The sequence below is a fragment of the Ranitomeya variabilis genome, chromosome 6 (genome assembly GCF_051348905.1).
Source record: "Ranitomeya variabilis isolate aRanVar5 chromosome 6, aRanVar5.hap1, whole genome shotgun sequence".
Classification (NCBI taxonomy): domain Eukaryota; kingdom Metazoa; phylum Chordata; class Amphibia; order Anura; family Dendrobatidae; genus Ranitomeya; species Ranitomeya variabilis.
In genome coordinates, this window is record NC_135237.1 from 137,130,894 (window position 1) to 137,157,605 (window position 26,712).

Genomic DNA, 26,712 nt, shown 5'->3' on the forward strand with positions numbered 1-26,712 from the left:
TGGAATAGATTTTTCTGCTGCAAATACTGATTGTTCTCTCTTACCCTTAGGCCATGTTCACAGGGTCAGTATTTTATCAGTATTTTACATCATTTGTGAGCCAAAACCAGGAGTGGAACAATCAGACAATCAGAGGAAAAGTGTAATAGAAACCCGTCACCACTTCTGTATTTATCACCCACTCGTAGTTTTGGCTTACAAATACTGACCAAATACTGAACGTGTGCACGTGGCCTTGTACCTTTTGCAGTACCATATTTGTGCTGCTATTTACATCTAATTTACAGCCTGTCTACACCTGTCTATATTGCTATGTATTCTCTGGATTCCTAGGCACTCCATTTACCTATTGTCCTTTCATATTGTTATATACTCTCAGGGTATGTGCATAAATGCTGCGGTTTGGACGTTGCATTCTTGTGCAGCATCAAACCCGCAACGTCCAGATGTTACACCATAGTGTGTGGGATTCCAAGAAATCCCATGTCCACAGACGCCCACGGCTCACCCGTGGAGACGGACATGCGGTGCATCTCAAGATCGCAGCATGTCTGTTTCACCCATACAATGTATTGGACGCGGTGAATCCGGACGGTTCTGTGAACACATGCAGAATCACCTGCGTTCAATAGACAGTAGCGCTTTGGAAGCAGCGAACATACATTGCGTCCAAAGCACTGCCAGTTCCGGGTTGTCGGCACATACTTACTGTTGTTGTTTTCCTTTCCCTATACATGTATATATTGGCCTCCAATGTTTTTTACGTTTCTATATTTTATTTCACCTACTGAGTGCGATCTTGCTTCCTTTTGCTGTTTTTGATGCTATTTTGCAGTGTATGTCCCATGTTTTTAATCTTGCTCTTGGTGTTTAATAAAGTGTGTGTAATATATATGTTTGTGCATGTGATTGTGTTGTTATATAATATTTCTTACATTTGTCTATTTATTATAGACATATGGCTGCTGTCCTTCACCTCCTGTATTGTGCTAGAGCTAAACTGTAAAAATGTTTTTTTTTTTTTTTTTTAAGAATGTTTCACCTCTTTTAAGACACTGATCTAAAAATAAAGGTGAATTCCAGGACTAGAATATGGTTGGTCTATACTTAGAATGGACGTTTTAAGGGCTCTGTGACATAATTCATGCTCTGCCAGCGAGAATCTGAGGCCGGCTCCCTCACTACAAACATTTATGTTTTACTCTAAAGTGCAGGATCATATTTGTGAAAAACATAGCTGGAAAAGGGTCTAGGCCACTAGGTGTGGAGGTATGTCCCTGCCCCGATCAGACTGACTGACAGGGCTCTCCATATGCACACATAAGGGAGGAACCTGTCTGTCTAGTGTAGCAGGGGAGGAGAAGCTGGCAGGGATATACCGTACATCCGCTACTATTTGGCTCATTTTCAGACCCATTTTGAGTTATGTTTTTCTCTTAGGCTACTTTCACACTAGCGTTAACTGCATTACGTCGCAAATCCGTTTTTTGCCGAAAAAACGGATGCGTCAAAAAAAGTGAAAAACGTATGCAACGCATACAGCATTTCGACGGATCCGTCGCAAATCCGCTAAACGTTTCCGTCGAAAATACTGGATGCGTTGCATACGTTGCAATCCGTTTTTACCATCCGTTGCATCCGTTTTTACGACGGATCCGTTTTTAAAATGGGAGGCTCCCAAATTTGATTGGCTACTGGAAAATATGGAAAACTATATAGTGACTGTTTTTACAGCCCATCTTTGAGGGTTTTAGTTTTGTGGCAGCGATGGAAGGTGTTCTTGGGAGGATTGCTAGTTTGGTTACCGACGTTATCTTTGAGACGAATCGCCTGGATATCATAGTGCGGGAGAAGGAGGCGGCAGCGGAAAAACGTAGGATGCTTCTGCAGGAACGGAGACGGAGACGACTGTGGATTCATCCGATTAATGAACTACGGATGATGATAAAGGGATCCAAACCCTAACCCTACCCCTAACCTCACACCTAACCGTTTAATGAACATTTTCTGACAGTCATAGTGCCACGCATTTCAGTGCCACGTACTATAAATACTATAACTACGTGGTTACACGTGGCACTGAAATATCGTGGCACTTAAATACGTGGCACTTAAATACGTGGCACTTAAATACGTGGCACTTATATACGTGGCACTTATATACGTGGCACTTATATACGTGGCACTTAAATACGTGGCACTTAAATACGTGGCACTTAAATACGTGGCACTTAAATACGTGGCACTTAAATACGTGGCACTTAAATACGTGGCACTTATATACGTGGCACTTAAATACGTGGCACTTATATACGTGGCACTTAAATACGTGGCACTTATATAAGTACCACATATATAAGTGCCACGTATATACGTGGCCATATATGTGGGGTTGAAGGCCCAGGCCAGGTTTATATAGATTTGGGGGTGTCTGGCCAATTGGCAACAAAATCCAGCTTCTGAGCATGCTCAGTGTAAAAAAACGTATTGCAGCGCTGCATTGCGTCGTACGACGTGTCCTGACGCATCCGTCGCTCATAGGCTTCCATTGTAGCCAACGACGCATGCCGCAGGATGCGTCGCGACACGTTTTTTAGGCGGAGACAAAAAACGCTACAAGCAACGTTTTTTGCCGACGACGTATTGCCAAATTTCGACGCATCCGTCGTAAAACGTACACGACGTATGCCAATCCGTCGCCATACGTCGCCAATACAAGTCTATGGGGAAAAAACGCATCCAGCAAAAACTTTTGCTGGATGCGTTTTTTTCGAAAAAAAGACGTTTTGAGACGTAATGCAGTTAACGCTAGTGTGAAAGTAGCCTTAAACTAACACACATATTTAAAGGCAGCACAATGGCTCAGTGGTTAGCAGCGTTTGGGTCAATGAGTCAAATCCCACCAAGGACAACATCTACAAGGAGTTTTTATGTTCTCCCTGTGTCTGTGAGTTTTTTCCCCACACTCCAAAGAGCTACTGATGGGGAATTTAGATTGTGAGCCTCAATAGTGACACTGATGATAATTCCTGTGAAGTGCCGTGGAATTAATGGCAAAAATATACAAAGTAATGAGGAAGTTGGTCTTTGATTCATGTCTCCCATCATTCAGGCAGTATGACTCATGAGAAAGGGTCCCTTTCAGTGGTTGCAGTAATGCGCACACACACATCCTTTACTGTCCTACACACATGAGGTTGTAATAATGCCTGTGAGCACCATTTTACCGTTGTGCACTGAGCAGTACAGTGCGTCTGTCTGCTAGTGTATAGCCAGCAATAGCGCGGCTTACTGGCAGCCAATGGTCAGTATTGAGTAAGGAGCTTATTCCTTCAAAGACAATGGACCTGAAGTGGCAAAGCCACTGTAGCTGGGAAGCCTCTGTAGCTTCCACATTGGCACAGCTATCCTGGCTGATGGGTTGTGGGAAGAAGCCTCTTGTGGTGCTGCTGGAGTTAACTTTAGTCATCTGAACCCACTGACCTCTGTAGGAGTGGCTAACGGTCTAACATGTATAGGCTCACCGAGGATCTGGTCTGTTTCATTTCCGCAACCCATCCTTTTGTGCTCTGGGAGATAAGCCACCACTGGAGGAGTCTGAAAGAAGACAGGTGTCCGGCAGCAGCTCTCATAGAAAACACGGGAGTAGTGATGAGCGAGTGTACTCGTTGCTCAGGTTTTCCCGAGCACGCTCGGTGATCTCCGAGTATTTGTTAGTGTTCCGAGATTGTTTTCATGGCGGCAGCTGAATGATTTACAGCTATTAGCCAGGCTAAGTACATGTGGGGGTTGCCTGGTTGCTAGGGAATCCCCACATGTACTTAACCTGGCTAGTAGCTGTAAATCCTGCTGCTGAAGCAATGAAAACCTAATCTCCGAGCAGTCATAAATACTAGGAGGTAACCCAAGCGTGCTCGGGAAAACCCGAGCAACAAGTACTCGCTCATCACTACACAGGAGCTCTGAGCTGAGCCAAGCATTCCTGTGTATGGAGGAGTCAGGGGAGATGGCTGTCTGCCAAGCAATCATTTGGCCAACGGCCGTCTAATGTGTATGTGAGACTTTAGTTCTGGGCTGGTGAATGGTCATCAGAAGAAGTAGATGTTAATTCTGCCTGGTTGATAGTGCATGCTTGTGGTTGATGTGCCAATAAATTCCTTGAGGAAGCCACCTCCTGTGGTGACACTCATGGGGTCCTGATTCCCATGATGCTTTTCCTATGTGCCAGTTCACGTCGGTGACTCTGCGCATGGCACTTTATTGCGTAGTGTTACTGCTGAGCTTTTATAGTCACCCGATACTGCACTATACGTGTATTATTGCCTGTACATTGCACCTCTCCATCATTGACTATTAAAAGACATCACTTTAGGGGTAGTGTCTATTCATTGTATTTACATGTGTCTATTGGTTATCATGACTGTTATATCCCAGAGCCAGGTTTTGGCCAAAGAATCAGCTTCTGGCTTAATAAGTATATTTTAAATTATTATTTTTTGTCTTGTAATGTAACATTGTGGTTATTACATAATAAACATTTAAATTTAGGAAGTGCAAACAATCTTTTATACATGTCCGTCTTTCTCCTTTTCTATTTTCTATGCATGGAGGCATTGTTGTAAGGTTCCGTACATTTATTAGCAAGCTCTTATATATGCCATTGTATTACAAAATTACATTACAGCAAATTACATACTCCTCAACTAAAAATATGCCTGAAAAATGCTAAAAGAAGTTTGTGCTGTGGTAGCATATACGCGGTGCGATCATTGCTCCTTTTAATGTTAAATTAAAGAAATTGGTTAAAATATGGCTTCAGCATGCCCACTGATCAACTAACTAAAGATGACCAAATCTTCATTGTTCCCAGGCATAGCTCTCTACATATCCTGTAGTGGTTGTGTCTGGTTCTGTAGCTATTTACCATTTACTTGCCTTGGATTACTGAGATGCAGTACCAGGTACAGCCAGTGCAAAGGTATGGAGTTATAAATGGTAAGCAAATGAAGAGATGACAGCGCTGCTTTTAAGTGAAATTTCCTTTTGTGACAGGAATTACTTACATGTATATTTCTTTCTTTTTTTTATTTTTTTTTAGGCCTCCATGCAAAATGAATATAATTCGAGAGAACAAGGATCTAGCCTGTTTCTATACAACAAAACATTCCTGGAGGGGGAAGTAAGTTATTTCAGTGACCATAATTGGTTGCAATTCTTTAATGTGTCATCTTAACCTGAAGCAGTAATGTTAACAGACAGTGATCAGAGGCCTTATTTGAAGGCTTTTATCTCTGCCTCACACATTTATGTTGCTGTCATATATTTGACAGCACATCCTTAAAGGGAACCTGTCACCTGAATTTGGCGGGACCAGTTTTGGGTCATATGGGCAGGGTTTTCGGGTGTTTGATTCACCCTTTCCTTACCCGCTGGCTGCATGCTGGCCGCAATATTGGATTGAAGTTCATTCACTGTCCTCCGGAGTACACGCCTGCGCAAGGCAATATTGCCTTGTGCAGGTGTGTACTACGGAGGACACAGCATGAACTTCAATCCAATATTGCGGCCAGCATGCAGCCAGCGGGTAAGGAAAGGGTGAATCAAACACCCGAAAACCCTGCCCATATGACCCAAAACTGGTCCCGCCAAATTCAGGTGACAGGTTCCCTTTAAGCACTAGACTTCTCTAAAAGGGAACCTGTCCCATGAAGCATGCTGTTCAACCCATGGGCAGCATGAATCGGACCCATCTGGCATTTCAGAGAAATATATTTTAAACATCTGACACCAGATGATTGACAGGTCTCCAGCAACGGATGGCATTTAAAGGGACTCTGTCACCTGAATTTGGAGGGAACAATTTTCAGTCATATGGGCGGGGTTTTCGGGTGTTTGATTCACCCTTTCCTTACCCGCTGGCTGCAATATTGGATTGAACTTCATTCTCTGTCCTCCGTAGTACATGCCTGCGCAAGACAATCTTGCCTTACGCAGGCGTGTACTATGGAGGACAGAGAATGAACTTCAATCCAATATTGCAGCCAGCATGCAGCCAGCGGGTAAGGAAAGGGTGAATCAAACACCCGAAAACCCCGCCCATATGGCTGAAAATTGTTCCCTCCAAATTCAGGTGACAGAGTCCCTTTAAGAGAAAAGTATACCTGGCTGTGCTGCAGCAAACCATGGGCAGCATGAATCCACTAACAGGTTCCCTTTAATGGCTCCCTGCACTTTTCAAGGAGATGCAATTAGCACTGCAGCCTTGCAGCTCTGGAGTCCTGGGTTCAAATCTCACCAAGGACAACATCTGCAAAGAGTTTGTATGTTCTCCCCGTGTTTGCGTGGGTTTCCTCCGGGTTCTCCAGTTTCCTCCCACATTCCAAAGACATACTGATAGGGAAATTAGATTGTGAGCCCCATTGGGGACAGCGATGATAATGTCTGTAAAGAGCTGCGGAATATGTTAGCGCTATATAAAAATAAAGATTATTATTCACATTTGAAAAATAGACGACATGGTGGCTCAGTGGTTAGCACTGTGGTCCTGCTGCACTAGGGTCCCGGATTATGTAATCTGACCACATCTTCATGAGTCCAGCTTCCTATTACACTCTAAAATGCATGATGATAGGCTTCTTGAGAATTTTTTGTGTAATAGGACAAAAATAATTAGTGATTAGTATAGCCCCTGACATGAGTAATGGCAGCTTCTGTACAGCACAGTGGAATATGTTGGTGCTATTTAACCAAAGGTAAATGAAGATCACCTGTTTGACAATATGAATGGTTAAGTTCAGTTTTCAACTTATTTATGAGTTTCAAGGAGGAATAACAGAGGAACTGCAGAGCACAGTTTTTAGAAAAAATCTCCAGAATTTGACAAGAAGTAAAAGTACCGTACCGTTCTACTACTAAAACAGACATGTCAGGAGAGGTGTAGGGAAAATAAAATCCATGAAAAAACTAGACAGATGTACTACAAGAGTCTAACCCAAACTGGCAGAATATACACTCACCGGCCACTTTATTAGGTACACCTGTCCAACTTCTTGTTAACACTTAATTTCTAATCAGCCAATCACATGGCGGCAACTCAGTGCATTTAGGCATGTAGACATGGTCAAGACAATCTCCTGCAGTTCAAACCGAGCATCAGTATGGGGAAGAAAGGTGATTTGAGTGCCTTTGAACGTGGCATGGTTGTTGGTGCCAGAAGGGCTGGTCTGAGTATTTCAGAAACTGCTGATCTACTGGGATTTTCACGCACAACCATCTCTATGGTTTACAGAGAATGGTCCGAAAAAGAAAAAAAATCCAGTGAGCGGCAGTTCTGTGGGCGGAAATGCCTTGTTGATGCCAGAGGTCAGAGGAGAATGGGCAGACTGGTTCGAGCTGATAGAAAGGCAACAGTGACTCAAATCGCCACCCGTTACAACCAAGGTAGGCCTAAGAGCATCTCTGAACGCACAGTGCGTCGAACTTTGAGGCAGATGGGCTACAGCAGCAGAAGACCACACCGGGTACCACTCCTTTCAGCTAAGAACAGGAAACTGAGGCTACAATTTGTACAAGCTCATCGAAATTGGACAGTAGAAGATTGGAAAAACGTTGCTTGGTCTGATGAGTCTCGATTTCTGCTGCGACATTCGGATGGTAGGGTCAGAATTTGGCGTAAACAACATGAAAGCATGGATCCATCCTGCCTTGTATGGAGCATCTTTGGGATGTGCAGCCGACAAATCTGCGGCAACTGTGTGATGCCATCATGTCAATATGGACCAAAATCTCTGAGGAATGCTTCCAGCACCTTGTTGAATCTATGCCACGAAGAATTGAGGCAGTTCTGAAGGCAAAAGGGGGTCCAACCCGTTACTAGCATAGTGTACCTAATAAAGTGGCCGGTGAGTGTATATACCGGTACATATATTATAGATAGATATAGATAGATATATATATTTTTTATATATATTATCCAGATCACTATATGTGACTGCGGACGTCTTATTCATGACAGTGTACAACTCTCCGGTATTGCCGCTGCGAGCGATCGGCCAAATGACGTGCGGACTAATCTCATCTGGAAGTGAACTGAATGACGCTGATCTCGTGCAGTTGGCACGTGAGCACATGTATGCACATCGCAGGCAGTCATGTGAGCGCTCGCTCCAGCAATACTGGGGCATCGCTCGCTGTCACGAATCAGAAGTCTGCACATATAGTGACCCTGCATACTTTGCTGGGAAACCTGGACATTCCATTTAAGGGAGAACCAGTTTGAGACCTGCAGCATTCTTTAGATATTATAAGAAAAATGGGGAAGCACAATGTGGAAACAAAAGCCGAGAGCAATTTCTTTCTCTTCAGCATTGACTAACATTTCTTTGAATATTACACAACGGGGAAGAAAAAGATTACGTTGTTCTCCAATTTAGCCTCATTACTTGCTGCTATCACTGTAATGTTTCTTTACTGGTAAAGGACGGCAAATATGGTTTCCATGTGAAAATGGGGTAGAGAAGAAAAAGGTCATGCCAAGTGGTTTTCCTGCAGAGTCTGTGCATATTCGATATATCCATAATGACCATTGAAAATAAAGCAGATTTTCACATACCGTCCTGTGCAACAAAATCCTTTATTGTGGCATCATAATACCAACAGCAGGCAGATAGAACGATGGAGCAAATACAGACGATGATCTGTTGAAGCGCTATATAAGCGCGAAACGGTCATATGTAGGACAGAGCTCACAGATTATTTATAAGCAGCCATTGCCCTTGTCCCACCCACTAAATATCAGGTGAAAGCATATCATTAATTGTGAACAAGTGAAAAACAAATGCAATACAAAAATACTGTTAACAACAAATATATACAACAGTCACAAAAACACAGCCATGTCGAGTTTGTCATTGAAATCTGATGGACCTTGAGCATGAGTCCGAATAATCCATCTAGCCTCCTTTCTTAATAATAATAATAATAATAATAATAATAATAATAATAATAATAATAATTTATTAAGGTCACCTCCTTGCGTTTAACGCTTTCAATCCCTGCAAACCACAATACTTCAGAATTGCCTGCATGTTCTTTCCTTATGTTCAATTTGTCTAGGGACCCCTTTACAATCTTTACAAGTCTAGGGACTTAAACAAGCCTGTCTAAGTAAAACGAAAATATGCATATTATCCCCCGTATCATTTTTTTTTTTTTCAAACCATATTATATTCAGTATGTAAAATAGGGGGCAGATCAACGAGGGCTCAATAAAGATTAAAGAACCACAAGATGGATTTCATCAACCAAGGTATCATTGAAATCAGTATAACGACCCCAACCTGACACTGTCTGTAGGTTACTGAGCACAATCCTGCTGACAGGTTCCCTTTAAGTAAGTAAAATGTGAAGTGCGTGAACAAACGAGAAATCAAATGCAAATTAATATTTTCTGTGATTGCCCTTTGCCTTCAAAACCGAATCTGTTCCTCTAGGTACAGAGAACTAGCCCCAGATCTAATATGGATGTATGCTTGCGGAACTCCTTGTGTCATATAGGCAACCTGAGATCTGTTAATGTAGGGGACCCACACTGTCATGATGACTTCCTCGACCAGAAACTTAGCACCCATCTGAATTTTAGAGTTTGGGCCTACTCCTTTAAAAAATTAGTTTTATTCCATAATCTAGAACAGTATATCTATAGCTGTTATTTTTAACAGTAATCATTGTTTTATTTATTTTTTTCATAAATATCAATATTGCACATGAAAATAAGGATCTTTGTAATATCTCGCAATTCTCAAGCCGCGGGTAACATCTGTCTTCAATGAAAACAGATTTTCCAATCACTGAAATAGGACTTGACAGTTAGCGCTCATGAAGTTCTGGAACTGTTGCTTCAGGAGAACTAGCACAGAATTTCTATATCTGCCTCTTGCTTCCTCTCTCCATAAAATTTTAAAGGGATCATGTCAGCATTTTTAAAAAACATTTATATGTCTGTGTAGCCCTTGAGAAGATAAGTCAGTCGATAATTTGACTTTAAAGTGCGTCTCTAGCAGTGAGCAATCACGTGTTGAAGTACAGTCTGGGGGTGCATCAGGCCTGATAATGCACTTACAGCTTCTCGGTGGCTTCTGTGTTCTCCCTATGGGAGGGTGCTGCTAGTTAGAGAATACAGTGGAGACTGAGAAGCTGTAATTGCATTGTCACACCCCACAGCTCTTCCAGACTGAGCTTCAAAACGTGATTTCTCGCTGCTAGGGCCGCACTTTGAGGCCATTAAAGGGAATCTGTCAGCAGATTTTTGCTATGTAATCTGAAGACACGTGAATTAGAGGATAAAATACAGATTTCAGCAATTCCTAATTCGATAATTGTTTTATCACCAGGAGCTTATCATTGCTGGGACACACCAGCACATGACTCCTGGTCTGACTCCGCCCCATTCTTTGATAGGCAGCTTAGGGTTTATAGACATTGTATACACAGAGCCTCGTGTGGGTGAGGTTAGCTTTGTCAGCTCTGCTGCATTGCTAAATCTAAAAACTCAGAACTACTGCACCCAGTAAACTAAGTGAAACATCCTTGGAATCAGGGTCTCTTTGCCTACGTCTTGTTGCTCTCAGATCTGGTGGTAAAAACCTGCTGACAGATTCTCTTTAAGGAATCGACTGGCTTATCTTTTAAGGGCCACACAGTAATATAAGTGGTTGGGGGAGGGTAAAAGTTGCTGACAGGTTCCCTTTAAAAGCACAAACTACCATCTCCTATCTTAGTAATGGGGAAATCTGTCTTCACTGAACAGATTGTACCCCAGAATGGACAGTGATATATCAGTCCAGGAGGAGAAAGAAGCTGATTCCTCTCATGGGATATATTACAAAATTTCTTATTTTCATGTGCACTATTGATTTATAGAAAAAAAAAAAAAAAAAGTGAAACTACTCCTGCACTTTAAATGGTTTCTGTTGGGTCATTATTGTACCTGTACAATAGGTCTCCTTGTTTCCCCATTTCCTACTAGTGTAACTTCTCAGTGATCCTGTGTCATGTTTGCGCTGTGTTGTCTGTTGGGTGAATTCCTCATCCGCTTTACTGTGCTGCAGGAGATAAGTCTGGAACAAAACTTTTTTCCTGTTGACTAACGTGATATTCAGCAATACACTGTGTCAGCTTTTCTCATATTCAAGCGTATTTTTAAAGAAAAACAAAGTGAAATGACCTTGATCACATACCAATGAACAAATTCCTAAGTGACTTCATTTAAATGCGTCTGATGCAGCCGCTGTATCAGCCAATTACAAGTCTATTAAAGAAGCCCTCCCATCAAAGTTTTTATTTTGTCACTAATTTAGCTATAATAATCCACAATGTTGTGTGTATCGAAGAAATCATCCAGCCCTTTTTACAGCTGTTGTAGTGTCTGCCATTACTACCTCTTGTGGTAGAACATTCCACAGTCTGCCTGCTCTAACTGTAAAGAACCCTTTCCTGTTTAGCTGCCGGAATCGCCTTTCTTCCACCCATAATGAGTGCTCCCTGGTCCTCAGTACGGTCTTTGTAAAGAATAAATCATGTGCCAGTCCTCCTGACCACACATATATTTATACATGTAAATGAGATCCTCTCAGGAGTCTCTTTTCTAAGCTAAACAAGCCCAACTTTTCCAGCTTTCATCATATGAGGCCTTCCATCCCCCGTTATAATCTAGTTGCCCGCCTTTGAACTGACTCTTATGTGCAGACAATCGGTAAACGCTGCGTGATGGACACTGCGTACTTGTGCAGCGTCCAGATGTTACAGCATAGTCGATGGGATTTCAAGTAACCCTATGTCCACTATGCGTGCACAGACGCCTGGCTCACCCACGGAGACGGACATGCAGCACAATTCTCCAGATGGCGGCATGCCTATGTATTGAACACTGTGAATTCGCACAATGGACACATGGGGATTCACCTGCGTTCAATAGCTGGCAGCTACGTGGTCTCCCATTTTTCTGGTGGGTGAACATATGAAGAACCAGCATGCTTGATTTTTTAAATAAATTGCAGTCTATAAGTTAAACCAATTTTTGGTGTGGTTTGGCACACCTGCCTAAATCTGCCTGCTTTTCACAATACTTTTGTGGTAAGAAAATGAGAAGGTCGCAGATTTTCGCACATATATGACACACACACACATTTGCGACTTGTGTACGCTCAATAATAAACTGTGTTGCATAATTTTATTTTGCGAAAGTTATTGTTCTCCGCCATGGTGATTTTTCTTGTTAGATCTGTTTATCTGTGTAATGACATTTCATTTTTTTTAAATAGATATAAAAGAGTATTTTCAGTGGGAACCCACGCCATAACAACATACAACCCTACCACCCTTGAAGTTACAAATCAGGTATTTTAAACAGCAATTTTGTGTTTATTTTCTGAATTTTTTTCCCTGTCCACAATGTTCATATGGTCTTCTGTAAATAAAAATACCGTATTTTCTGGTGTATAAGACGACTGGACGTATAAGACGACCCCCAACTTTTCCATATAAAATATGGAATTTGGGATATGCCCGCCGTATAAGACGGGGGTCATCTTATACGCCCAGTCATCTTATACGGCGTGTGGTTCCCAGGGTCTGGAGGAGAGGAAGCTCTCCTTCAGGCCCTGGGATCCACATTCATGTAAAAAATAAAGAATAAAAATAAAAAATATGGATATTCTCACCCCTCCGACGAACCCTGGCTGTCACCGCTGCAAGCGTCTGCCTGCGTTCCTAAGAATGCAGTGAGTGTAGGACCTGCGATGACGTCGCAGCTTGTGATTGGTCACGTGAGCGGTCACATGAGCGGTCACGCAACCAATCACAAGCCGCGACGTCATGGAAGGTCCTTCACTCTCTGCATTCTTAGGAACGGAGGCAGACGCTTGCAGCGGTGACAGCCAGGGGCCGTCCGAGGGTGAGTATATCCATATTTTTTATTTTTATTCTTTATTTTTTACATGAATATGGATCCCAGGGCCTGAAGGAGAGTCTCCTCTCCTTCAGACCCTGGGAACATCCAGGATCGCTCCCTGCACACGCCGTACCCGGCGTATAAGACGACCCCCGACTTTTGGGACAATTTTTAGGGGTTCAAAAGTGGTCTTATACGCCGGAAAATACAGTATATTAACGGCCTTATTTGTTCTTTTTTTACCATTAGCTGCCTCTAGTGCCAGATATAGACATCCCATTAAAATGATTTATTTACAGGGTTATTCTCAAGTTGTGTCTTGAGCAGCTCACAGCTCTCCAGTCCCTTCACTTCCTTGTGCTGGGGGAGTGGGTAGTACTTGTGACAGGTCTGGTTCTGTAGTATTGTCTCACTGCTGATCTTATGCTACTGTGACACATTAATGGTCTGTCAGTGCTTGTCCTTAAGCATCCTCTGTTATCACTATATTTGCAGGTAGAGATAACAGGGCCTTTGAACAAGTGCACAGCTCAAGTAAGCAATGAATATAACTGCTCTGGAAAATGCAGGGCTCTGGTGGAGAACTGACAGGGAGTGGGGGAGGAGGTGAGCAGCTCAAAGGGCTGGAGTAGTGGCTAGTATTTTCAGGGTTAACTCTTTAGCCTGTAGTGTAAATGCTGTGCATACTCTGCCTGGCTGTGGTCATTGATCTCCAAGGTAACAAGCTGTACATTATGTAAGATAGAAACTCTCATAGCAGAATTACAGCAGATAGAAAAAGTAAGTCAATTACAAGCTTTACCAATTTCATAACACGAGAATACCTCTTTGTAAGTCCATTTATATGTTGGGGATTTGGTGTTTTGGATCAGAAAAATTACATGGTAAGAAATTAATCAGCAATAAACGTTAAACTTGTGAAGATTAGCTTTTAAGAGAACCAGTCAGCTGATAAAGCTTCCCAATCCGTGGCCTCATTTATCAGCTGCTGGCTGTGCGATCACAGCTATGTATACTTAGACATGTTTTGAAAAACATGCGTTTAATTACCGTTGGGGTCCGAGCCCCGCTATTAGTTAATCATACAGGATTCCCCCCTCTCGCTGGCCGTGACTAACAAACCTTTGGTTATATGCGCACGTGGGCAGAGGCATGTCAGTCACTGTCAGTGGGAGGAGACAGACTGCCAGGGACCCACCTGTATGACTAGTCAATAGCACAGCTCAGAGTCACACATACCTGGCTGTGATTGCTGCCAGGAGCTGATAAATGCTGCTCACGGTTTGGGCAGCATGTATCAGTTGACAGTTTCCCTTAAAGCCGACTGGCCTACCGTTATCCACCAGAGTCATTAATCATTATAATAATTGAATAATTTTAATAATACACAATCATTATGAAAACAAAGTTTCTCCAAAAAATGTATTCATATCTATTATTATTATTTATTATTATTATAGCGCCATTTATTCCATGGCACTTTACATGTGAGGAGGGGTATACATAATAAAAACAAGTACAATAATCTTGAACAATACAAGTCACAACTGGTACAGGAGCAGAGAGGACCCTGCCCGCGAGGGCTCACAATCTACAAGGGATGGGTGAGGATACAGTAGGTGAGAATAGAGCTGGTCGTGCAGTGGTTTGGTCGATCTGTGGTTACTGCAGTTTGTAGGCTTGCCGGAAGAGGTAGGTCTTCAAGTTCTTTTTGAAGGTTTCGATGGTAGGTGAGAGTCTGACATGATATGGTAGAGAGTTCCAGAGTAGGGGTGATGCACGATAGAAATCTTGTATGCGATTTTGGGAAGAGGAGATAAGAGGGGAGTAGAGAAGGAGATCTTGTGAGGATCGGAGGTTGCGTGCAGGAATGTACCGGGAGACGAGGTCACAGATGTATGGAGGAAACAGGTTGTGGATGGCTTTGTATGTCATGGTTAGGGTTTTGTACTGGAGTCTCTGGGTAATGAGGAGCCAGTGAAGGGATTGACAGAGGAGAGAGGCCGGAGAATAGTGGGGGACAGGTGGATTAGTCGGGCAGCTGAGTTTAGAATAGATTGGAGGGGTGTGAGAGTGCTAGAGGGGAGGCCACAGAGCAGGAGGTTACAGTAGTCGAGGCGGGAGATGATAAGGGCATGGACTAGGGTTTTTGCAGATTCTTGGTTTAGGAATGTACGGATCTGTGAAATATTTTTGAGTTGAAGACGGCAGGAAGTGGAAAGGACTTTTGGATATGCGGTTTGAAGGAGAGATCAGTGTCAAGGATTACCCCGAGACAGTGAGCTTGTGGCACTGGGGAGAGTGGGCAGCCGTTTACTGTAATGGATAGATTCGTTGGGGGGTCGCGTGAGATGGGGGAAAGATGATGAATTCTGTTTTGTCCATGTTAAGTTTTAGAAATCTAGCGGAGAAGAAGGATGAAATAGCGGACAGACATTGAGGGATTCTGGTTAATAGGGTGGTGATATCCGGTCCAGAGATGTAGATCTGTGTGCCGTCAGCATAGAGGTGATACTGAAAACCATGAGATTCTATGAGCTGTCCCAGGCCAAAAGTGTAAATGGAGAAGAGCAGTGGCCCTAGAACTGAGAATTGCGGAACTCCGACAGATAGGTGGTGAGGTGAGGAGGTGGTGTGTGAGTGAGTGGGAAACACTGAATGTGCGGTCAGTTAGGTATGACGAGATCCAGATTAGGGCCAAGTCTGTGATGCCAAGGGATGAGAGGGTCCACAGCAACAGTGAATGGTCCACTGTGTCAAAGGCAGAGGACAGGTCCAGGAGGAGCAGGTTACAGTAGTGTCGCTTGCTCTTGGAGGTTAATAGGTCATTGGTCACCTTAGTTAGGGCAGTTTCAGTGGAGTGTTGTGACCGGAAGCCTGATTGTAAGCGGTCGAAGAGGGAGCAGGAAGATAGATGGGAGGACAGTTCAAGATGGACGTGTTGTTCCAGTAGTTTTGAGGCATAGGGGAAAAGTGATATAGGGCGATAGCTCGATACAGAGGATGGGTCAAGAGAGGGCTTTTTGAGGATAGGTGTGATTGAGGCATGTTTAAAGCTTGAGGGGAAAACACCAGTTGTTAGTGATAGGTTGAAGAGATGGGTTAGGGTTGGGATGAAGACTGTGGCGAGTTTTGGGATGAAGTGGGAAGGGATCGGTTCAAGTGCACAGGTGGTGAGATGCGATCTTGAGAGTCGATCTTCTGTAATGGTGGAGAAGTTGGTTTTGAAGGTGGAGGGCTGGGTAGTTGGGAGAAAGGGCTCTGGGGGTTGTCGACTAAAACTATCTCTGATGTTCTCAATCTTCTGCTTGAAAAATGAGGCAAAGTCTTCAGCTGAGATGAGTGGGGAGGGAGGAGGTGCTGGGGGAGGGAGGAGAGAGTTGAAGGTGTTGAATAACTGTTTAGGGTTGTTAGACAGGGAGGATATGAGAGATGAGAAGTAGGTTTGTTTTGCTGTGGCGAGTGTGGTCTTGAAAGTAGTGAGGGACTGTTTGAATGCGATGAAGTGCTCGTTGGAGTGGGATCTTTTCCATCTCCACTCAGCAGCCCTGGAAGCGCCTCTCAATTCTTTGGTCAGGCTGGTGTGCCAGGGCTGTCTGTTTATTTTGCGAGCTTTGGTATGTGTGAGAGGGGCAAGAGATTCCAAAGCTACAGCTATTGTGGTGTTTATATAGAGCGGCAGCGTCATCCGCATTGTGTAGGGAACTTATGTCTGTGAGAGGGAGGAGGGATTCAGAGAGTGAGTGTAGATCAAGGTGTTTAAGATTTCTGCGAGGGTGTGCAAGTTTGTGGGGTGGAGATTTTAGACAAGGAGTGGAGAGGAAAGAAAATGTGAGTAGATTGTGGTCAGGAAGAGGTGAGTTAGAGAGGTTAGATAGGGAGCAGAGGCGGGTGAAGATGAGGTCCAGTGTGTGACCATCTTTGTGGGTGGCTGCAGAAGACCATTGAGTGAGGCCGAAGGAGGAAGTAAGCACCTCATAGGAAGGGAGGGTAACAGAGGGTGGCAGTGGGATTGGGGTGAAGGAGCAGTTATCTGCCAGGAGAAAACCAACTCTTCCGCCATGCTTGCTGCTGGGGCGGGGTGTGTGAGAAAGGTGGAAGCCACCATACGAAAGTGCAGCAGGAGAGGCTGTGTCAGAAGGGATGAGCCAGGTTTCGGTTATGACGAGGAAGGAAAGTTTGTGAGTAATAAATATATTATAGATGTAAGAAAGCTTCTTGCAGACAGACCAAGCGTTCCCTAGAGCTCCTGTTACTGGGACTGGGGAAGTGGAGGCTGGGTGAATGGGTATAAGGTTAGAGAGGTTACGGAAATTTGTGATAGAACGTGGATGGGAGGTAGAACTTACTGTGGGGATGTGGTGAGGAGGACCAGGATTTGGAGAGATATCACCAGCAGTGAGAAGGAACAGAGAAAGTGTTAGCAGGTGGGAGCAGGAGAGGGCATGAGGTGGCTGTCTGTGCTTGGAGACAGAAGATTGTATGTTGAGGAAAAGTTCTGAGGAGGAGGTGAGATGGATGGGGAGGATTGAGGAAGAGATGAACAGTTCCTTACTAGGTGTAGGGATTAGGGGAGTTAGCAGAAAGTGAAGGATTATAGGGTTGAAAGTGAAAACAAACAGAAACATTGTTTACAGTGACTGGCCAGTTACCTTCAGTTCCCTTCTGGTTAAATTCTGGTTTTAATTCTACATTAACCTTCACACTTCTAGGACACACTTATAGGTATCGCACTTTAAATCTGTGTTCGATTCTCTCTCAATTTTTGTAATTTTCCCCTTAAGAGAGTGCAGCACTTTTTTTCCGGTTAAATGACGTCCACCCTAATTTAAGCCTAACAAGCCCTCATCTAGTATGGGGTTATCTACGCTCCACTCAGTTCCACATAGGGCAGTGAGCAGGATCACTGCGTCATGTATACTAATAACTTCAGTAGAGCAGGTAAACTATACCTGCCGATCATACAAGCAACCCAGCAGCTTTTATTATGGCAGATAATAAATAAGACACGTGATCGTGCTTGCCGCACGGCATGGATCAAAACATGTGATGTCATCGGCCCCATCTTCAACCCTATGTGGAAATGAGCGGTGCTGGAATATTCATTCAATGAGGTCCATCATGTAACGGATCCGTCAGTGCCACGAGATTTATTATTCTGTTCCTCATACAGAGAGGTTTACAGTGTAAACCTAGCCTAAGTAAATATACTGTTATTTACTAAGAAAATATAAAAAATATACGCTATCTCATGTGACATTGGTATATATTAGTGATGAGCGAGTGTGCTCGTTACTTGAGTTTTCCGAGCATGCTCAGGTGTTCTCCGAGTATTTTGGGCGTGCTCGTAGATTGTTTGTGTACCCGCAGCTGCATGATTTGGGGATTCCTTAACAAACAGGCAATCCCCACATGTGTTCAGGCTGTCTAGTAGCTGCAAATCATGCAGCTGCGGCGACACAAACCTAATCTATGAGCACGCCCAAAATACTCTGAGAACACCCGAGCTTGCTCGGAAATCTCGAGTATTTATTCATTTTACATTTAAAATTTTTTCTTTGTGACAGCACAAAAATATATATTTTTTAACTGTTAGAGCAAAATAAATATATAATGAAATCTAGTGCTGATTATGGCCTTTCTGTCTTAGTGGCCTTATGGAGACATTTGTGGCATCAGTCCCGTGGGTAAAGGGCAAGGATCAGAATTTGCCCTCACATTTCGAAAGGGCAGTGGGAAGAAATCTGAAACATTAAAGTTTTCTACAGAGCACAGAACAGAACTTCTAACTGAAGCCCTGGTAAGATGTTACTGAATGGGCCTTTTTTATTCTGGAGAGCAATTATTTCCTTATCGTTCGTGAATGCATGTTTTCAGTACCTTTATGCTTTGTGTATTCTTTGAGGTTTACTTCTTTTGCTCTGTAAATTCTGCATATTTTGTTTTCAAGTTTTTAATTTTTTTTTTTTTTTTACAATAGCGATTCAGAACAGACTTTGCTGAAGGGAAGATTACTGGAAGGGTAAGTATACCATGAATAACTACAAATGCAATAGCTAATAGTTATATATGTAATGGATGACATTGTGATTTTTGACTAATTGGGAATGTGATGGAAGGACATTAATGTTTTGTGGCATATCAAGGTGCAAGCAACATACGTATTAAAATACTATTAGAGCCAACAAAAATATTAACTGCAGGGGTAATCTGAGAATATAGAAACTCTAGTGGGATGCGATTTCACACTCTCCTAATTTCAGAGGGAAAAATGTGTATGATTAAGTTGCAGTAAAGGAGTGAAACAGGCATTTTTTTACGTGTGTACTAGATGATAAATGCCAATGTCCAAACACAAGGACACCCACTGATTGCTCGAAAAAGGTAGTTTTACAAGTGCTAGCTGTTGTACTTCTGATTAGGCATGTACTTAAGTGTTTTCCATGTAACTGTAACTTTAATGTTGGGATTGTAGTATTGTATGGTTTCCATGCTTATTTTCCTATATATTCAGTATGAGAAGTCTGTCCTCTGTCAGCGACTATTCATGAGACAGTGTCTAAAGACACAAGTGTGGATGGATATTCTGTACTTGCTTAGAAATTGTATCAAAAGTTAGAACTTGAATTATGCTACCAATCCCTAAAATAACAGATTGCACTTATCTGTCCAATATGTATCAAGTATGGAATTAGCAGATGGTGTGGGATCAATATTTATATAGATAAATGTCTAGTACAAAAAAAGGTATGCTATACTCAAGTGAGCAATTAATTTCTTCTCCTGTAGAATATTTACTGTAATGACGTTGTTTTGATTTTGTTTTAGAGGTACAACTGCTACAAGCATCACTGGAGTGATGACCGAAAATTAGTCAGTCTGGAAGTGACCCCGGGGGGAATAGATCAGATAGATCCAACAAACAATCGTGTCCTCTGCTCTTATGACTATCGGAATATTGAAGGTTTTGCAGAGCTGTCCGATTACCAAGGAGGGTTCTGCATCTTGTACGGAGGTTTTAGTCGATTGGTAAGTGTTCCTGGTTGTTTCATGGCCAATTTTGGCTGTTAGAGGAGAGCTTGACGGCCCCTTGTACATTAGTCAACCCAGCGTGGCATGTTGGGATAACATTCATGTCCATAGAGAGATATAGGGATAACCCTATATCTGGCCTTTGTAAGACTTGTATCCTGATTTTTGACTGAGCTGTGGGGGAAACTAGCTGCTCTGATTCCGCCTCAACACAGCACAGTACACAGGGATGGATTCCTGTTCTTCAAACAAAAAAAATGAATAGCATAAACAGGTAAGCTTGTAATTGCATGGAGGAAATTATACAGCAGTCCTGAGCACTCTGGGATGAGACAAAAGACTTGTCAGAAAGCTCCCCATGCTTTCTTTTTCTCTTTTTGCCTGCTTCTTATCCCTGCTCCTCACTTTTCCCTTCCTTCTCCATAAAGTATAATGGACTGTGTCACAAAACAGCTGCAGTCTGTTTTGTCTGAGCAAGGGGGTTCACACTGGTTTTTCAAAGTGGGTGACAAGTTTAGGAAATGGGGGAGGGAAGAAGTGTCTTCTAAGTGGGGAAGGAAGCTGATTTCTCTTAAGAGAGATATTACAAAGTTTTGTTATAGTCACCTGTACTATTGATTTATGCAAAGTTTATTGAAAGCACACCGCACCTTTTTTAAATGTCTGTCTTTTAAATGTCTTTCACGCACTGGTTGGTAGGTTTGCGGCCCAATATCTGGCCAATTTATACGGACGTCTGAATGCGCCCTAATGCTGTGAAATTACCAGCCTGGGGATTTGGTAGCCAGGACTGTGTAATTCCCTGCACTGTAGAGCCTCTCCATGTTGTTGGAATGATTATGGTTAATCACCTGCAATGCTCAGGTATTCAGGTATGGTATAACAGGGCAGAGCGTGCACAAGCTTATCTCTCTGCTCTGAGTAAAGCAGTTGGTTGAAAATTCTGCACTAGGCCCAGCTCTCATGAGTCAGGGTGTACAGGTATATTTAGTGCATCAAACCTGCCTGGTGAGAACTGTGGCTTGGAGTGCCTGATGTGCCCGTTGGTCCCAGGAGATGGCGATCCTATGAGCTAATTCCCTAGCCTCTCACATATTGTATATAGTCAGGTGATTATTCACTTCAATATTTGGTAAGGTAAATTGGAAATAGGAATGTTGTTTTTTTTATCTATTTTTTATTATTTTAAGCATGTGTGTAATGAATTTGCTGACAGATCCCTTTTATGTGCTGTTATTACAGAGTAGGTAAAAGTTGTTGCTTTATCCTTGTTTTATTGCAAATTGTTCATCCTACAGTAGTGTTCCGAAATTTTTGAGTGTTCACCTACCCGTGGTAAATGGAGGTCAGTATTATCTTTTTCTGGCAGTCCTACGGACAAGGAATGGAGCAGAGGTCGAGCATGCGCATCTCCGCTCCATTCATATCAGATTCTGTAGGCGCCAATCTCAGGATTGCGGGGGTTCTCAGTGGTCAGACCACCAGTAATCAGTCAGATATCCCTTATTCTGTGGATAGGAGTGTTTTATAATAAATGCAGCGATGCTCGAATAAATCGATTCAGACACAGTGGCTGAAAGAAACAGTACAGTATACTAAAGTGAAAAGTGAAAATAAAGTTTGCACAACATAATACAACCATACAAATGCACAGTATATACAAAAGATGTCATACATCGCTACAAATAAGACCAGCTATTCTACTCATTGAGCGTTCGCATTGGAAATGTCAGTGACACCACGCTGATATTTATGGTTTGTTTTTCAGCATTTATTTGCTACAGAGCAGAGAGATGAAATAATTAAGAGTGCCATAGAGCATGCTGGCAACTTCATTGGAATTTCCTTGAGGACAAGAAAAGACCCTATAGAGTTTGAGCACTTTGTGAACCTTCGTTTGGGCAAATATAGCAATGATGAATCTATCACTTCATTGGCAGAATTTATAGTTCAGAAGATCTCTCCAAGGCACACGGTAAGATTATGTGCTTATTACACTGGACGAACCCTTTCAGAATTTAGCCTCCCTGGTCTCCACCGGTCTGGCTCCTTAAACAGGGGTAATCCTCTGACATGGGAAGATGCGTGGATGACAAACATTACATAAGAGTAATTGCCGCACATGACCGGGCGGCCATGTGGTATGTGGACATGTACCGTCCTTCTGTGCCATGTTCTGGCTCTACTCGAAACACCCCTCCTCTGTGCTCAAATGCCATAAAAAGACATATGGTCTCCCTTAAAGAATAGCTATTTTTTGTAATGCTGGCTATTTCTTTTGCATTAATATTGGAATAGGCTTAATTTTCCTGCAGAAAACAGATGCTGAACTGTACTGTAGCTTGTATCTGCATCTTATCTATGGATTTATTAGCTTATAGTGGGGGGGGGGGGGAGTAGGTGGCAGGCTTCAGTGTCCACGCTGTGCCTCCTACATAGCGGCTACAGTGAGAGGAGTGCAGGAACCAGAGTCTGCGCAACCCTCGCAGCAATTATATAAATGCTAGAGACGTCTGTCCCTCACTCCAGCTGCGTCCTATCGCTACACTAATAAGAGCACAATGGCGGTGGCACTTGTGGACGGCCTTAGTATACAGGTTGGGTCACGTGCTGCGCCGGCCAATCACAGTCATACCAATACGTTCTGGAAGAGCCAACAGTATAAAAGCTTGTAGACTGGTTGCACTGAAGCCTTTCAACAAGCTTTATTAGACTGGCGAAACCGGACAGACAGCAAAAAGTCCGTGTTCAGGGTTGGTACCGAACCCTAGAACGCTCCACTTCGAGTTCCTGTCTTACTAATCACACCTTCTTCTGACTCCCGACATTCTGTACAGGTAGAAGCTTTAGACTTTTTTTGTATTTTTAATTGTTAGACTTTATCCACTTCTCTTTGTACGTTTATATGTGACGTTGATTACTCTCCTCTGTGTCATTAGTTTCTGTATGATCGGGGGTCTCTTGTAGATGCTCTGTGTTTTGAACATGGTGCTTTGAAAAATACTTTGCTGTGTACTTTGTAGACTGAGCTGTCGCTGTAATAATGGGAGTTCTTTTATTCCAAAAGGCAATCATTTATTTACGTCGTCTTTTTTTAGGAGCCAGTGAAGAGATTATTAGCACTTACCGAAACTTGTTTAGTGGAACGGGACCCAGCAACGTACAATATTGTAACACTGAAACCACTCGGAGAGGTGAGCCCCAGTGGGATTTGTGATTCTTACAAATTCTATATGAGACTTACCCCTAATTATTTTCCTTCAAGCTGAAAATGCAGTTTGTCATTGGCCATGAACATTAACTCATCTTTTTGGGAAATACTGTAAATAAAGACAAAATATACATTGTTTGTACACCAGACATAATTGAGCTGAGCGATGCTCTGGTTAAACACTGGGCAGCCTACCATCCCATATACTGCATCTCAAGCAAATGTTTGTGCGCTTTTCACTTGGATCCATACTGCAGTAAAATACACTTAAAGGGAATCTGTCACCATGTTTGACCTATCTAAACGATTAATATGGGCATACAGGCTATAGAATGCTGACAACAGCCCCCCCCTTGGTGTCTCATATCAGATGCCTTGTTGTTGAGATATCCTCTTTTATCACCTTTTGTAAATGAGTTCTTCCATGCTTTTGGGAGGACGCTGTCGGGAAAATCATGCTGCCTGCTCACTTCATTATCCTCTCTCCTCCCACATCACCACTGTGTCTGTGTAACGTCAGGTGTGCGGCCAGAAGTCCCGAGTGTGCGCATTCTGCCTTCCATGGCTCCTCTCCAGTGTGCCGCCTTTCTATGGGCATCGGCCTCACTTTTGTTCTGTGCAGGCACCGTAGAGTCACTGTAACTTCTGCTCCCAGTGTTCTGCGGTGCACAGAAAAGGTGCAAATGACATGCTTACTATGCAGGACAAGAGGAAGGAAGTCGGGAGTGCACCTTTTCTGCTCAACGGTCTATAACCTGTATGCCCATATTAATAGGTCTGATTGCTCAAATGTGGGGTCAGATTTTCCCATAGCAAATAGAATATCAGAAATGGGATATTTTTAATTTACTTTTCGCTTCCAATTTACTTATTACTATACATCATTTCAGTTCTCAGTAATGAAGGGATTTTTAATTTTGCTCACTAGGTTACCGGCCACCACTGCAGTCTATCACTCATTGGCAAACGTGCATTGCGTACACGCCTTTTTCAATAGAGCCTGCAAGAGCTATTCTGGATGTTTCCAAATCATTAGAGTTTTAGTTAATTCCTGATCTGGCCAGTTTCAGTGCTCTATGTGCTGCCGATGCTGTAGAAGCAAAGCTGCCTCATATGGCGGCATTGGAGAGCTCACAGTTTGGGCTATCTGATCTGTGCAAAACCTCTTGGCCGATCTGTTCATCAAGCAGGAGTGCATAACCCTCTGGCAAGTAAGAGGCAGTGAGTATTAGTAGTACTCTTCTGAAAAGCTAGCAACAACACATTTAAAGGGAACCTATCTGCAAGATTGTGCACAGTAACCTACAGACAGTGTCAGGTCAGCACCTTTATACTGATTAAAATTTTAAATAATACCTGGATGATGAAATCTGTCTTGTGGTTGCTGTTTAATCCTTATTTTCAGTTTGAGTTAGTGATATGCTTGTGCCTCGGGGCGGTCTGTGAGGGGCCTTTATGTGGCGCTCTGATTAGCTATTCATTCTGATGGCTTCTGACAGGTTACTGATCCCTCACTGACCTGCCACCTAGTTTATACTGCATATCTTATTGGGAAAAAAAAAAAGAAATTGCATTCCTTAAGCAGGTGCTGTCAGCTCCTGCGCTGTAGCATGATAGCATCTATAATATCCATATTCTCATTTAATTTCGTCATATTTTTTTTTTCCCCCAAGAAAATATCTTGATCAAAACGGCACCAGCAGCCACACCTGTGCAACAGCATCATTCGGAACGCAGTTTATGCTACTGTTTAGGCACCGACGGCGCCATTTTGATTAATATCGTTTTTTTTTCCCCCCAAGAAAGCTATATGACAAAATCAAATGCAATATGGATATTACAGATCATATAATGCTACAGCACAGGCGCCTGTATGTTGAACGTAATTATTATTATTTTTTTAAACATTGCATAACTTATGTAAAATAAGGGGCAAGTCGCTGAGGGATCAGTCCCGTCATACTCCCATAAGGATGCATATCTATGCAGAGCACCACATGGCGAACCCCCACAGGCCACCCCGGAGCACCAGCATATAATTAACTGAAAACTGAAGCTAAAGATTACACTAGAACCACAAGACGGATTTCATCAACCAAGGTATCATTGTAATCAGTATAACTGTGCCGACCTGGCACTGTCTGTAGATTACTGCACAGTCCTGCTGACCGGTTCCCTTTATTCTAGAAAATTGTCTGTTTGCACAGCTGATCTCTCACGGTTATATAATGGCCAGTCCCTGTCATTTGGCTTTTTCATTTCTGCCATTTTTCTCGAATTGGAATCTCAGGGGTTGGACTAGTCAAAAGTAAAGAAAATCCTACTTAATTTTTTTTTTTCCCCCACTAGATTTTTGCACTTGTGTATGACCCAGAAAACCCCCAGCTCTTTACTATTGAGTTTATCAAAGGTCAAATTCGAAAATACTCCTCAACTGAAAGGTACCCTACATTTATTTCTATGTTCGTCTATTTTCAGTAAAGTTGATAATTTCACTGAGTAACTTATTTGGCAGAGATTCCTTGCTGGCGAGCCTTTTAGATGGGGTCAGAGCTTCCGGCAATAGGGATGTCTGTGTGAAAATGACTCCGACGCACAGAGGCCAACGCTGGGGTCTCTTGAGTGTTCCTGTGGATGAAGAGGTGGAAAGTCTTCACTTGAGGTTTCTCAATACTCCTCCAAGTAAGTAGACCTTATAATCTTTCATATAATTAATATAGTATATTTTTCATTTCTCTGTTTAGGCAGCTTCATCTTCAGATTTTACAGTGCAAAATGCATCCAATATTAAAGAGATCTCTTAGACCTGATGAGACTGGTATACTTACTTTGAAAATCCATGTTCCCTTGGATTCCACATCGCACCATGATGAAAGTCAAGGTTCACAGTCCACAAATCTGCTCTTTTTTGCAGCTTGCATGTTGCAGCTACTTGCTGGTGACAATGCGGCCACAGTGGCTTTCATTAGGGTGTGATCGCATAGTGCTGTCTTTTGCCACATGGTACAAATGTTTTTCTCTTCTTCTTTTCTCTTGTACAGATGGAGTGTTTGCGGATGCAGTCTTTAGGTTCAATTCTAACATTTCTTACAGTGGAGTTCTGCATGCCGTAACACAAGATGTAAGTATATTTAGTATGTTATAATATGATAGTGTTTATGATTTTCTGCATATTATTTTTGTCACATAAGTGCATACAGCAAGGATAGGCAACCCTACTGAGTTACAGATCTACTATAATTGCATGTACTTAATGCTTTCCTTGAATATGGATTTTATTCATGTGAGCCGCCCTTCACTTGTACAAGGTGCTACTTTCATTTACATACAGTACATGTCCCTGTCGGGCATTCGAAGACTGTATTCACGCCACTTTGTGAGATATGGTCACCATTAAAAAAAGAATCCATGGCCTGACATAAGCTTCTCCCATTGAATAGGACAGAAGCATAATACTTCTGATCATCCATGTGGCCACGCACAGATGTGTTGATATAACTTCATTGGAGTTTCTCCCCTC

At 42.7% G+C, this 26,712-nt stretch overlaps 1 protein-coding gene across 3 annotated transcripts in view; it reads left to right on the forward strand.

The window, feature by feature from the left end:
• The window catches only part of DNAJC13 (DnaJ heat shock protein family (Hsp40) member C13), a 217,204-nt gene that overhangs the window by 53,100 nt on the left and 137,392 nt on the right, over positions 1 to 26,712 (forward strand). For all 3 annotated transcript variants that reach the window (XM_077269034.1, XM_077269036.1, XM_077269037.1), the window contains exons 2-11: positions 5,099 to 5,179; positions 12,321 to 12,396; positions 18,600 to 18,749; positions 18,930 to 18,971; positions 19,778 to 19,978; positions 21,750 to 21,956; positions 23,080 to 23,175; positions 25,542 to 25,633; positions 25,708 to 25,874; positions 26,234 to 26,313. In XM_077269034.1, coding sequence (XP_077125149.1) covers positions 5,099 to 5,179; positions 12,321 to 12,396; positions 18,600 to 18,749; positions 18,930 to 18,971; positions 19,778 to 19,978; positions 21,750 to 21,956; positions 23,080 to 23,175; positions 25,542 to 25,633; positions 25,708 to 25,874; positions 26,234 to 26,313 — 1,192 coding nt within the window. The remainder of the gene's footprint in view (positions 1 to 5,098; positions 5,180 to 12,320; positions 12,397 to 18,599; positions 18,750 to 18,929; positions 18,972 to 19,777; positions 19,979 to 21,749; positions 21,957 to 23,079; positions 23,176 to 25,541; positions 25,634 to 25,707; positions 25,875 to 26,233; positions 26,314 to 26,712) is intronic.